Raw genomic sequence first — 14,775 nt, forward strand, 5'->3', positions numbered from 1 at the left:
TACTTCACTCTTGAAAAGAGGTTCCAGAAGGCCCAACAGCTACAGTATAAACACTATGCGACGGCATGCATGAAGGTTAATTTCAGAAAGGCCACCTCTGAATAAAGTTACTAGAATTAAAGACATGCCTACTTTACTCTCGGGAGATTTTCAAAATGATCCAAGTGATTTAAAAAAATTCTAAAGCCAGTCTAAAGCCATTCTGAGGTATACACCTTGCTACGCAATATAATGACTAATTATGAGCAACATTTACTGTCTCTTCAGTAATCACCATATTTCTCAACAACCACTCCCATTCAGACCAAGAATCCCACAAGGGTCAGTCATTTAAAGAGGAAAAGGCTGTTATATATTTACAGCAATTATATGTGTAAAAAAGAAGTAGTATTTTTTTCACAAATATAAAACTGAATTTCTGTTTTCAGGTTTTCCATAAAAGTTTTTTCTGCAAATGCACAATGCTGCCACATTGGTCGGGAAGCACTGACATATTATTGGATGCCTTCCTGCAAAATAGGGAAAGAGAGTCACAGAGTCATAGCTAACAATCTTAAATTTTGCATTGCTCGGATGTGCTTACCGTTAGTGAAGTAAAATTTGAAAAATAACCTCTGCACACTTAAAGAGTGAGAAAAGTGGGACAGGTGCCTTAAATGGGTTGGGCTGCCCATTTCTCATACACTAAGAGTTCTGCAACATCATAGTGTAGATCTGCACACTTAAAATCTTTGTTTCATGAAAGAAGTGTATTTTACTAATCAAGCACTAGGTTTTCGATTAAAATGAATTTATGTTGGACTTAAAAAGTCAAATGTTACCAAGTTAATCAATACCACTTACAAAGAAACTTCTTCAAAATAAATTTTACCACTATCCAACCTCTAGGGCTTCTACCGTTTATCCTTTAGCTCCAGTTTTCTTCCAATCCTATCGATGGATATTGCCATTGAGTACAACAGAAGCTGAAAGAGGAAAATATCAAGAGGCCTAAATATGACCTCTGCCTCTAATATCTTCTAAACCCATATCCCTTTGTTCCTTGTTTTCTTTTGGGGCAGAAGTACTTGTCAGCAGCAAAAGTGGGTCCAAAACCACACAGAGACTAGAAAATTACTGCAGCTGTTAAAATTCCAGCATATTATATATCTTAATTTGATTAAAGTGCTTAAAATAAGGACATCCACCAAAAGGGGACAGCTGAAACTTTGACCGAACCAAAATATGCAGCCTAACTCGTACCACACCAACAGGAAGGCACTACTCAAACCTGGAGGGCTGGACCCTCTCTGTAATTAGTCTTAGTGACACAGGCCTTGGAGACACTGCACATTACTGTGCAGCACAGTACAGTAACTGTTTTCACTGCTGCGGCAGTTTTGCTTCACTGAGATGTAAACCTTCAGCATAAATCTTAAGTTACTTCAGAGCTGAGATTGAAGAGGTCACATTTTCCATCTCAGGAGCCCAAAGTTAATTCATGAGCTGAACAATGTAACGGCCATAGCAGCATGTGAGTACTATTTATAATTAGTGTACTGTGCTTGCAAATAAAATTGATGGAAGCCACTCCAATTTCATATTCATATTTCCTAAAATGTTCTCATTAAATATTTTAGCTTTGACTCAAAGTTCTCCAATCCAAATAAACTAAGCATACATATGGAAATCTAAAAGTCATGGACATTAGTTCTACATTAAGCAGAAATAATGTTCTCACTTGTGAATATCGAATAATAAAAAAAAAAACAAAAGGGAGAGATGGAGGAGTGTAAATGTGGTTAATTCGATGTGTTCTGCTGAGATTATCTTTTTTTCTAGAAAGTGCATGTACAATTCTGTGTCCCTGGCCTTAAACGAGATTGTTCTTGAACAAAAGCAGTTCCTTTTCAGCTAATTTAATTTACCCTCAAAGTGCACATTCCTTTTTCATGCCTATTTGTAACTTATTCTCTTACATACTGTCTTGTGGATTTGTTTTTACTTTGATTCAGCCTCTTGTGTTTTAGTAATTGTGCTTGACAGTATCCATTTTCCTAATGGATTTGGTAAGACACTGTGGTTTCTGTTTATTTTAATAATCTTTTTGGTGTTTTTCCATAAACTACCATTAGGGTTTTTTGGCCAATACTTATATCATAGGAACAAACAATTGGCTAATTAATCAAACAACAGAATGCATACACAAGATTTTTCATTGTTTCTGTTAGTGGTTATGATGCCAGCTTTCTCCCTGTTAATATAGAGTCTGCTGGCCACGAGCAGTGGGTCTGTAGCTACGAATATATGCCAAAGGTCTATTTGTGTACTTCTGTGAAATGTTTGCACAGTGTGTTGTTTGGAAGAGAGCAGAGCAAATATGAGAGGAAATGAATGGCAGGATCTTCCTCTGTATTCAGGAATGTGAACGCTACATTATTGAATTATATTATGCATGAAACAAGAGCTTATTGAATAATCAAGGCAGACTTTGTGTTATTAATCAGCACAATTACCACAACATGATGCTATTTAAATAATTATCGGATAACATTTCTGTCTCTGAGGATGTATGACTGGAAAGCACTTATCCAGGCATGTGGCCATGCCCAAATACAGACGCCTACCACAGTGCATTCCCTTGTCTCAACATACATCTCAAAATTCATCAATTGACAGTCACACACCAACTTCACTAACTTAAAAAGCATTATGTCTTTCATTGGGTAAATCATCAATATTCACCCTTTTTTGCAGTGGTAAATATATAGTGAGCTCCTTAATGTTTGGGACAAAGAAATTTGTTTTCTTGATCTGGATCTGCATTCCACAATTTTATATCTGTAATCAAACAATTTGCATGTGGTTAAAGTAAAAATTCTTCGCTTTTAATAATCGATATTTTCATACTTTTGGTATCACCACGTAGAAAAGCACTTTTTATATAGTCCCACCATTTAAAGGCACCATAATGTTTAGGACAATTGCTTCACAGGTGAATCTGATTAGTCAGGAGTGTCAGACAGGCCTGGCAAAGCATCACCAGATTAGATACTCAGCACCTGGCTATGTGTGTGGGTAAATAGACTTCAAGCTGTCATTGCATGCAAAGCATATGCGACACAGTATTTAACATGACTACTGTACTTTCACTTACATAACATTGGTGGTGGTGGTGGTGGGGGAAGGTGCATAACCACATAAGTGATCTACTACATTATCAAATGCCCGCGTTTAAATGTTAATGTCAAATGGTAATGTCAGACTGGTAGCCTGGCGAAGTGCCAACATTTACTTGAGTACAGTAATAGTATGTCCTTACTTGTGCTGTTCACACAAGGTCTGACTAGGCTACTGCACCTCCACTGCCTTATGTGATTTTTAGTTACCGCCAAACAAGGATTAATGAAAATGTCTAATTACAGAATCCCAGTGTGCCTGATTTACAAACACTAATTCACTTCTTATTCTATAACCGGCAACAATCTGTTACTGATTCACTGCTTTTCACTTAAGCTAGTTTTGAAACATTGGCACTGATGAGTTAAACAAATTTGTAATTTTTTATTATTTGGTTTATTGTTGCTCAAAGTTCATTTATGGAAATTTTCATACTGAAAAATAATTAGCTATTTCATACTGTAAACAGTGAAATTAAACATTTTGGTCATGAACAATCCTTTTCAAAATGGTTCATTGAATGAATTCATTTTTGCATATTCATATTTTGAAACTGGGTCAACTGCTGTGCTCATTTTCATTTTTACCTTCCATGTGTCCGTTACCCCTGTGGTCCCACTGAGGCGGTTTAAACATGCACACACACACACACACACACACACACTTGCACGCACAAATGAAAAATATGTTTTTATACTATAGGTTTATGTCTTACATATAGGCATGGATATACTCGTGTGTTTGAGATCAGGCTAAGAAATATACTTCACAAAATTGCGTGGAAAAGAGATGCAACAAGGAAATGAATCACACAAGCCGACACTCATCATGCAACCATGTTTCACAACGTTGGCCAATACCGTACGTTCCAGGAAGCTAGGCTAAACCTGAACTTGAATTTGTTGTTGCAATCACAAGGACTTTAGTGCATTAAGGGGGATTTTGAGTCTGTACCCAGTACTCTGTAGTAACAGATAGCTGTGAGGCCAAAAGCAGGGTTGAAGATTCTTAAAATAGCCACTGTGCCATAAAATGTCTTATAAATGCTGATATTGTGCATATCTGACAGGCATTCCCGGTGAATGGTAGCATTCCGTCTATCTGTAATCTGCAGTGAATTGTTAAAATGATGAATCATACTGGGATCAGGTCCAAGGTAGATCAGCAAAAGCATATTAAAATGTATTTTGCTTACCCTTTTGGCTCACAGTAGGGATCATGTCAGCGGTTGTGTTGAGGTTTTAGATGACATTTACAAAGCATGAACTATGAACAAGCGGATGCAATGAGTGCAGGTATTGAGACAGCAACATTCAGTAAGGCCTCTCCATTTAAAGGGATAAAATAATGTCAAGTCATTGTTTCACATTGCAATGAATACATTTCTACAAATGGGCAGAACTACTTCTGGCAACCACCTGGAGTATGGCAGACACTAATACAGAGCATCAGGCCACGTCATATTTAGCCCAGTCCATGATCAGTGTGGCAGGCCCTCAGCTTGGGATACAGCACGGCCTAGCACTGTGTCTGTAACCTTCACTGGCATCTTAACTGGTAAAGGTCTCCAATAGAGGTTACTTCCTGTACTTCTGCCCAGGGCCGATGAAGAAGCTTTGGCAGCCATTTACATTAATGGTGTCATGTTTCTATGTTTACTGTATTTTCAACTTGGCCCCGCAATCAGATGCCTTACTCTTTGCAAGGCCCTACTCCTGCCCTAAAGTCAAAAACCAAGGCTGTCTGCCAATGGATGCATTGCTTCATTCTGCATGGTGAAATAATCTAATACTTTAGTAAAACAATCCCTCTGCGTTGCCAAGACTCTTTCTCTCTCCAACACAAAAGGTTTGTCCACACCCAGTGTTCTATGCCCCTTTGTTATCCTTCAATCACACCCCCAGAAAGGCTTTTCAGGGAGTAAGGAGAGCACACAATCCAAACTGTTAGTTCCTTGATCTCACAGAAGAAAGCTGTGTGATCAATACGACACAAAACTCCTGAATTTAGACCAGCAGGGATTCTGTTGAATCAGCAGGTGCTGATTACCCAGGATTTCAGATATTTCTGCATTTTGTTCAGAAATACATCTGTAACATACATGTGAATAATTTGAGCCAATGCTACCCATTTCATGCCGGTATCCTTTCTCCATTGGGACATCCTATTTTTAATAAATTTTTTGCATTTAAAACGCTCAATGATATCTTCAGGCTTGTAACATTTCAGCAACTGACCTATAGCCCTGAGTGCAGCATAATACTAAGGGAGCTGCGCTCGCAAGTCAACAAAACCTGAATTGCTTACAGTAAAATCCCGCTGTATATAGATTATATGTAAAAAGAATGTAAACTCTTTGAGTCACTCTGAATAAGTGTCTACCTGAAATGTCAAAACAAATAAAACAACACTTTTGTAAGAGCACATCCCTTTAGAGCTGCATAATATGGCATGTTTGACTTTTTTTTTCTCCTGGAATGACAGACCAAGCCATAATCATTCCACCTATAATAGAATATGTGCTAAGACCATCCAGACATTTCACCAGTGCCCTCATGCACTATAACCTACAGGTTTTAATTCCAAGAAAAGACTGCAGAAACTGTGTTTTGACATCACTTGATGTTGACAATGGTTGGTCAGTATGGCTTCAATTTCTGTGAATTCATTTGAAACATTTTCCTGTTCAACGGCACCTTACCACACATGGTGCCTAGGGAAACAAATGTATTATCTGTCTTCAAATTTTAGAACATAACAATTGTGCTACAATGAAAAACCAATGTAGGACAAAATCTTAATCAAAATCACATTACGGTGACACAGGAATACAAAATTACAAGCTCACTTGGGTGCCAGTTTAAATCCTGAAAGTAAAAAAATATGCTTCAAATTATTCTTCAAATTATTAATGTGAATATACTGTACAGTATTTTAGGCAGCCAATTAATACCTGAGGGAAACTATGTATTCACCTTGCATTCTGATTAACTACATAGTTTTGCAGATGTCCATGAACTTTGCAATGAATAGTGTATCATGTAAATTACTGCAACTAATTTTTGCTATGTTGCTGAAACCGGAAAATGCCAACTCGGGTTTTTTGCAAAACTTATGCACTGCAGAACGTATGAAGGCAGCTTTGCCACATAATATCAAGGACCACCTTTGCCCCATTACTTCTGATTATTGATATGGATGTGCGGTGTCTGAGAAGAAATATGATGACACACAGATTGTGAATCAAAGCAATGACTGCATATTTGCTCAACAAAATCACTCTTAATCCACAGTGTTAGGGCTCTGACACAATCTCACACTCTTGTCATGTTGACACAAAAGCATTCTCAAGCTCAACTGTACTATGTGGTCAGTCATTATTTTCCCTAAATTGCACTTTCCAAAATATTTAAATTTCCCTGTGTCTAACAATCATATCAGGTTCTTACTCACTGTGGTCATTAAAGATACCACAGCGTTCTTGAAAGAGTAAGGGGGTACCCTTGTGACAAAATTCCCAGAGTGACTCTCTCAATCTCATTATCCTCCCCCAACCTAATTGCCAAAATCAATCACTTCCTCTCCTCCTCTGAAGTGTGATTAGCATTCTGACACACAGATAGATGCTACACATCGGTGGTGGATAACGTGAGTTATCGCCATTCACGGTAATGCACCTTGAGATTGAAGACACACCTGAAAGTACATGCATGCAGCATGAAACGCAAAATTATCAACATTATTGCAGTTTATATGTGTATAATTATGTAAAGCTCTTCCCATGATCGTCTTTCTCCCCACTGCATAAACAGTGAATACCTATGAACATCTCCTGTATCATTCTCAAAGATTATCCTTTTTAAATGGATGGCCTGAATGCCATATCAAAATGGATTTGCAATTCCTTGGTATCTAACATGTGCGCTTGGTATTCATTCATAAGGCTGGCCGTCTAGGAAGGGGGGACAGAGCATGAAATCCACAGACGCCCAGATGAGAATAATTTGAACTATGCCGCATTTTCTATGGACACATTGCCATAATTCATAATGAATTCTGCAGTTAAGGCTTTGGCCTGGATGTAACTCTTTAATAACAAATGTGGTGCATAAAAAAACACATATTTCATTTGTTGCTTTTCTTTTAGCAGTGCATGTGCTTTGTGGGAAAATGTGAGCAGCTGTCAAGAAAATTTCTATCACGTCTGAAAGTGAGGAATTTAAGATACAGTACTTGGTATACAGAAGACTGGCACAGCATCAAGACAATAGAAGAAGTGGAAAATTACAGAGGCACAGAATGCAGTGACTTATAAAATGAAAGCCTGTTCTCTTAAAGGGAATCAACAACATATTATGGCAGCGATGGCAGACATGGTAACTGCGGACTGGTGCCCTGAGAACCATACAGCTGAGGTTACCAGGGTTACCAAGTTAAATGCAATACTGAGAATCTAAAAGTGTCAAAATATTTATCTGAACACTTTGTATTAACTGCTTTATTATTATTATTATTATTATTATTGTTGCTGTTGTTGTTGCTGCCAAAGTTTCATCAGCTGATTTGGCAGTGTGTGAATGATGACACAACTTAATTCTGTTCAAAAGGGTGGTCAGAAAACCTCTTGCTTTCCTTAATAAGCAGTGCGACTTACTTCATGGGTTTAAACAGCGCCTGTCCATAGTTCTGGAACGTCATTATGAGCTTCAGTTGAGTCCCACCAGACTTCATGGCTATTATGAAAGAGGAAACACAAAAGAGGTGATATTCAAGTGGTGTGACCTCCCAACAAGTTCTCCAGTCTTCTGATGTGCACACATCCTAATGCAAATAGCATACTCTCCATGTCGGGTAATGTTGGGCCAGTTGCAACATGGAACAAGTTACATTATGTACATTATGCATCTAACCAATCTCTTGCACAGCTGAATCTATTCAGAAAGTCCGTTTTGTGTTTTGGGTTCAGGCTTGTTTTTATTTGCCAAATTTTCTTTTGTATTTCTGTCTTTGTGACAGTATCTCTACAAAAAGTGCTATACAAATGAAGTTTAATTGAAATTAATTTTTTTTCTTTAAAAGAATTTCTTTATAAAACACTTTGTTTGCCTCAAATGAAAAATGCCAGTGATTCTTAGAATATTGGTTTTAGTGAATGTGTGGGCTATACTGAAAAGTGCACCACATTAACTGGTTTTCCTGGGTACATAAATTGTGAAATGAAACTGCTGTTATGAGACAGTATTTATTAATTAATTATAATCATTCCTTTATTCATAAGTTACTGGTCATTCAGGAGACCAATGGTTAAAAAGCAGTGCAGTTCAGAAAAAAGTACAAAGTATTATAAGCATTAATTATATGGCTTTTTTGTTGTTGTTTGCCACTCCATATATATATATTATACATTATATATAATATATATACATATTTGTTATATACAGGAAAGGTCACCACACATCCCAGCATTGCAAGACTATGATAGCTTGTCATTTGTACAGCTTATATAGAAAAAGAGCAGAAATTTTTGAAGGTACAGCAGGCAATATCCTTAACACTGTAATGTATAATTTCATTTTTAATTAATTTCACATTATTTTGCTATTAATCCCTAATTTCAGCTATAATTGCACATAATTTCATATACGCATATTGAACATGATCTAATCCTTCTGAGCAATGGCTTTAAATGACAAAACTTCCACCTGCTATGCTAATTCAGTTAAAAGCAGAGGTTATACGGCTACGTACTCTGAGTGCCTGATTATGTCAGACTGCGGTTGTTTGATTAAGAAGAGGTGTGGGGGTGAAGGACAGAAGTACGGTCAGTCAGCACTCGCTGTTCTTTTTTCTTGGTAAAGTCAGATAAGGCATACATAGTGCCAGTAATAGGGCAGCAAAATCATGAAAATTAGACTGCTTCAATTTCTACATTTTCAGAACCTGCAAGGGCTAAATGAAATATGCAAATGATACATTTCAGTCTACAATAAAAGGATTATAATATGAATTAAAATACTGCATCGTAAAATTGGAGAATACATGTAGCAGACATTACCATAACATTCAAACTCTAAGCTTTGTTTTATCCATTCTCAGACAACGCCTGTGAAAATGTTTATATTCGCTTCGGCCACCGCGGGCCTTCGTCACACCTGACAGCCGAAATGTTGTCTGTTTTTATGTCTTAAACACTTTCTAAAATAGAGGCACAGCTGGAGCAGTGTTGCAGGTCCTACTTTCTCTATTCACATTGGTTTCTGAGCCAGCATCAAAGACAGGATGTGCACATAACTATTTTCGGTTTTATAAGCACGCAACATAACATATTATTTGAAAATATGGTGTAGCTTCATAAGTATTTGTACCACTTATGTTGTTGATTGAGGAGGTAAGACTAAATATCGGTACAGTCTAAATGCACAAACAAGCCATTCACTTAAGACCACTTAAATATTTACATAGCCATTTTCTCTGCATGCTTCAGACACTCACAGACCCGAAAAAGGACCAGCCTTGATTGGGCAAGCTCCAGACACTCTGTAAGCAATTGTTCTATCTGCCTCATCTGTTTGGCCATGTGCTTCATAATAATAAGAAGTATTTTAAAGAAAATAGGGACAAAATTTTTGGAGGTGCTTTGCACAGTTCTGCCATGGACTGTATTTAAGTCAAGAGGTGGTAAAAATTCCAATTAAATGGTTTGCTTTTTATTGTGGAACAGGTTTTTTTTTTTTTTTAATCCCTATCTACTGCATAGATTTGAATAAATTAAACTAATAAACTAAAGAAATCCTCAATACAATAATTTTTCTCGGAGAAGGTTTCCCTGCTACTGCTCTGAAGTTATTTATACAAGGCCTGTAGGTTTTATATTTGGTAAATGGTAAATGGACTGCATTTATATAGCGCTTTTATCCAAAGCGCTTTACAATTGATGCCTCTCATACACCAGAGCATTTAGGGGTTAGGTGTCAGGGACACTTCGACACACCCAGGGTGGGTCTCGAACCAGCAACCCTCCGACTGCCAGACAACCGCTCTAACCTCCTGAGCTATGTCTCTGTTAGAGTACAACTCCTTCTCTGTTTGACTCTAGATTAAAAGACAAATGCAAAAATGTCAGTCCTGTGATTTTCTATGATTGGTGACAGTGTGCAAGAAAATAAATATCATTGCAAGGATAATGGCAGATAAACACCAATGTTGTTTCTACAAATACTTTCCTCTCAAAATCAAAATGGCTTTAAAACCATAAAAGACCTTTTAATTCTGTAGGAATATGCATGAGGTTTAGTAGCAATAATATAGCGATATAAATCATCACAATAAAATTGTGATGTAAAAGGAAATGATAATGCTTGTAGCTGAATTGTTGATATAATTATCATTACCTGCCTTGATGGAACCAGGCCAATTATCCTACTGTACTTGCAATTCTTGTCATTTTTCTTGATTATTTTTTTCTCTCAAAAGTTTTTTAAAGGTATTTCATGTTATCATAGTCAAATTTAAGATATTCACTGTGATCTCATATTGACTAGTAAGCCAATATCGGCATCTGCATTTCTACCTACGCATTAGCATAGATGTCTATCTTTCCTACTTCTCGCATCCCTTTGGATGTACCATGGACCTGGGTCTGAGGATTAAACAAACAATCATGCTACTGTGGCATGATTAATCAATTTACTTAACTGCTTCTGTTTCCAGCTCTATGGCATAAGGAAGTCTTCATTCCTCCAAGACAGTGTCAGACCAATTATATGTACACATTTCCACATATCCCCTTGAACTAATTAATTTAGAGGGATGCATTTGTTTGTCAATGCAAGAATACACAGTCACACAATACCCAAATCCCTAAAGACTTTCTTATTTTTTACTTTTTTTGCACACGTGCAAAACAGGCTTCCATCACTACTTTACATTCCGTACAGTCATTTAATTAATAACTAAACTTGTTCTGTTTTTTTAAGAAAGTCCAGCAGCCAAATAAAGTTGTGTTTTATTTTAAAACCAAACAGTAATCTCCAAGCATGTTACTTTCTGTCCCTGTAATCAAATGTGAATAGTGCATTTTTAATAACAGTTAACTTGTGCTTTGTGCCAGTACAGAACAGGACACCTCATAATTTGCCATGAATGATATTGGCCGACCAGACTTACCCACGCTGGTGATTCTTTGAGAGACAAGGTCCTTCAACAGTGCATCCATGACAGGGTTGTGCCGGGAGTACAGTTCGTAACGATTAATCCCAATGTGGAATCTGAGCCAATTTGGGTATGAGTCTGCAGAAGACTCTCCAGTAGGTGGATACTCCTCTTCAGTCCCTTCATTGTGCCTGAAAGGTTGTGAAAAGGAAATCAAATGCCACTGGAATGAAGACAAGAACCTTTTATTGTAAGCAACTACAAGGAATTAGGCCTATGAGATTGCAGCATGCACTTAAAGTGCACAAAGGGATATTGATCATATTGTGCTTCTGATGCATGTTAAAAGTAATTTTGTTTCCACCCCCAGAGAATGCCTCGTTTCATGGCCAACACAGTGGTAAACATCTCTAACTATATGGGCTAATAAAACATAATTTCACAGGCAGCTTTCTGAAACACCTTTTTACATTGGCTTTGACCATACTTCTTCTGGGCATGGCAGTAATGATATGATGAGCATGTTTAACCATAGACTATGTGGTGTACAATTATCTCACATTCTGCTCAATTCCTATTTGGAGTGCTTGAAATAGGATGGAGTAACGGTTAGGAGACTGAGTCTGGAACCAGATGGCCCCAGGTTCCCACCCTGGTAGGATCAACTCAGTTATAGCATAACTCTGAGCAAGATTCTTCATTCTGTATGTTTCAGTGGACAAATAGTTTTGTGGCTAAAAATGAAATAAGTTACCCTAAATATGAGTATTCTCTAAATAAAATAGAATCAATGTGTTCTGCATTTGTTTTTCTTATTACCAAGAATTGGAGAGTCTAGTTTTACAGAGGTTATGTATAAAAATGAATGGCTGTCACAAAAACTGCATTTAAAACAAAAATGATATTGAATGCATGGAAGGGTGATTTATTTAAAACACTAGCACTTTTAAACTGACTTATTCACAGCTACAGCTTTGTTGAAACTGGTAAGAGACATTTGACGGTTCTGCCATAGTTGTTATTGTGTAATAACCGGGTGGCTAAAGGGGTTTAATGTCAGGTAATCATGACTGTTTATTTGCTCCTTTTACCGACGATACAAAACGTGTTTGTGCAGCAAATGAGGCTGAATGTTGACTAAGAATTTTTCAATCTACTTTACAATCGCCAATGCTTTGCACTTCACATCATTGTAAATGAATCTATCTACCACTATATAGATCATGTTAAATACCTATTGGTGCATAATTACACTATTTATTCAAATGAATGCAAAATGTTCCCCATTTACTTAATCAGAGCTTACCATTCTTGGTTCTCAGCAGCTTTGGGGTTGAATCTGATGTCAGTGTTGACGTTGAATAAGGTGTCTTCGTCGGTTAGTGGTGGTAGAGTTGTTTTATATAAAGGGTGTTCAAACAGAGCCGATAGCCTAGTGAAAGTCTTTGCAGGTAGATTCTTAATGACGTTCGTCTCCTGAATGAACTGCTTCTTCGTCTCTCCGTTCTGCGCATAGTGTTCCAGTTTTTTGAAAGCCTCGATTTTGTCACTGGCCCCTGTGATCTTTTCCAAGGAATGCGAAGTAAGATTGGAAGTGGGCTCGTTGCTAAAATCTTGCAAGATTCTCAAAGTATGCTTATTAGGCCAGCCGGATTCTGCTCCAGATCTGCCTCGTTGCTTTCCCCAGCTCTGAGGCTCCTCGCTCGGTCTGTGAGAGCAGGAGCAAGCGCTGTTACCGGAGTTCGGTCCTGCTGCTCGCCTCTCTAGCTTTGGTAACAAGTCTATCATAATGTGCATGGTGCACGCAATAAGAAACACCATGAGAATTAAAACTCGGAATTTACGGAAGAGTATCATCTTCGTAGTTCCCAGTTTGATAATATGTAAATGTTTGTTTGAAATAATGAAGAGATAAAGGAAAAAACTCACTACATCACCAACGACATTTATTAGACTGGTTGCGATTTTAGAAAAATACACGTTAAACACTTTGCCGTCATCATTTGTTGATTTGATTAAGGATCTCAGTGTTCAGCCAGATAATCCTTGCTAGCTATACGAGAAATCCAGGTAAAAACAAATTGTTCTTTTGATGAGCATAGTCAAGAATGTTTCACATGCAGCCAGGTGAGAAGTGACCACTGCATTGACTAAAATATACAATAAGAAAGCAGCTTTAACCCAACTCGTTAATCGCTTCAGCTGTTCGTATTTCGTTGAATGTAGTTGTTGTTAGGCTATATTTCAGTGTGGAGCTGAATGTCTTAGAATGTGGCAATCGCTGGCAGCCTACTGGTAGCGTGTTAAACGCAATAGAAATCATCCATAGTAAGTGTAAGCAAGGTCTCGATAGCGGCGTTCCATCCTCAGAACCTGTATTCTGCAGTACTGGATAGGCTGGCTCACATCATCGGAGTATGGAGAAGACATTTGTCCAACCCGTCCTTCAAAGGGAGCGAAAAGCGGCGAACGTTATTTTATTCCTTAACAATAAAAAAAATTACAGCTGTAATCAAGCCACTGTTTGTGATGGGTAAATTTAAAAAGTCCTCTTGAAGTAAAGAAACCCACAGCAGAATGCTTAAAGTAAAACGTTAATGGAAAAACTGAACGAGCTTCTTGAAAGAACATCCATCCTTTTCAGTCAGCAAACCAAGATGCGTAGCTACCAATGTGTAATCAGTAGCCTACCTAGATGCTGGACAAGCTAGCCACATTATTTTCCTATCTGAATTAAAACAAAATGCGAATAATAAGTAGATATTTTGGCAGGTGCCGATTTTTGGTTTCACCCCGAAGCTCTTCTTCTCATTCCGGGCGAGTTGAGCTTGTGTTCTTGCTGTTTAAGGCTGGGTGGGTGTGTTAAATATTATGATCAAGCGCTTCTAAATCCAGCCTTGCGAGCGTCATAGGAACGAGATTGGCTGAGTCCACACACGGGCAGCGATAGTAACACGAAAAGGCAGCAACAATCTGAGACTGTAAGCTTCATTTTCTTCTACCGAAATATTTCCCCTGCAGCTCCTATAAGTACAAGAAGAGGGCGTCGGATTCCAAATATACCAGGAAATGGGGGAAATATCAGAAACACAACTGCGAGCCATTTACATTGCGAGTGTGTGTTTTATTATTATGAGTAGATGTAGGCATACATATTCACGGTCTTGACGTTTTATACTGAGCAGATGAGTGCAACTGTCTTTATCTGATTGCACCATAGTTACGGGGCAGTGGGCCCAGTATCCTGATTCTCCTTTAAAATTTTGAAAGATATATTGCTAGTCTCCACCTGTAATCCAAAAAAGGATCTCTTTTCTAGACCCCCGCCCCTCACAAATTCTTGTTCTTCATATTCAGTTCATATTCTTGGCAAGAGGTGAAAGGGGTGTGTAAGCATTAGGCCTACACTGTAAAGTAGGCTATACAATCACATATCAACCGGCCACCGAAAGTTATGTTTCTGTT

The 14,775-nt window shown here is 37.8% G+C and overlaps 1 protein-coding gene across 1 annotated transcript in view; it reads right to left on the reverse strand.

Moving 5' to 3' along the window:
- fam20cb (FAM20C golgi associated secretory pathway kinase b) overlaps positions 1-14,287 on the reverse strand; it is a 50,536-nt gene extending 36,249 nt beyond the window's left edge. The window contains exons 1-3 of the mRNA XM_035406153.1: positions 12,617-14,287; positions 11,326-11,501; positions 7,814-7,892 (exon numbers count right to left, since the gene is read on the reverse strand). Coding sequence (XP_035262044.1) covers positions 7,814-7,892; positions 11,326-11,501; positions 12,617-13,167 — 806 coding nt within the window. The 5' untranslated portion in view covers positions 13,168-14,287. The remainder of the gene's footprint in view (positions 1-7,813; positions 7,893-11,325; positions 11,502-12,616) is intronic.
- Positions 14,288-14,775: the final 488 nt, after the last annotated feature.

The sequence above is a fragment of the Anguilla anguilla genome, chromosome 2, assembly GCF_013347855.1.
Source record: "Anguilla anguilla isolate fAngAng1 chromosome 2, fAngAng1.pri, whole genome shotgun sequence".
Taxonomy (NCBI): domain Eukaryota; kingdom Metazoa; phylum Chordata; class Actinopteri; order Anguilliformes; family Anguillidae; genus Anguilla; species Anguilla anguilla.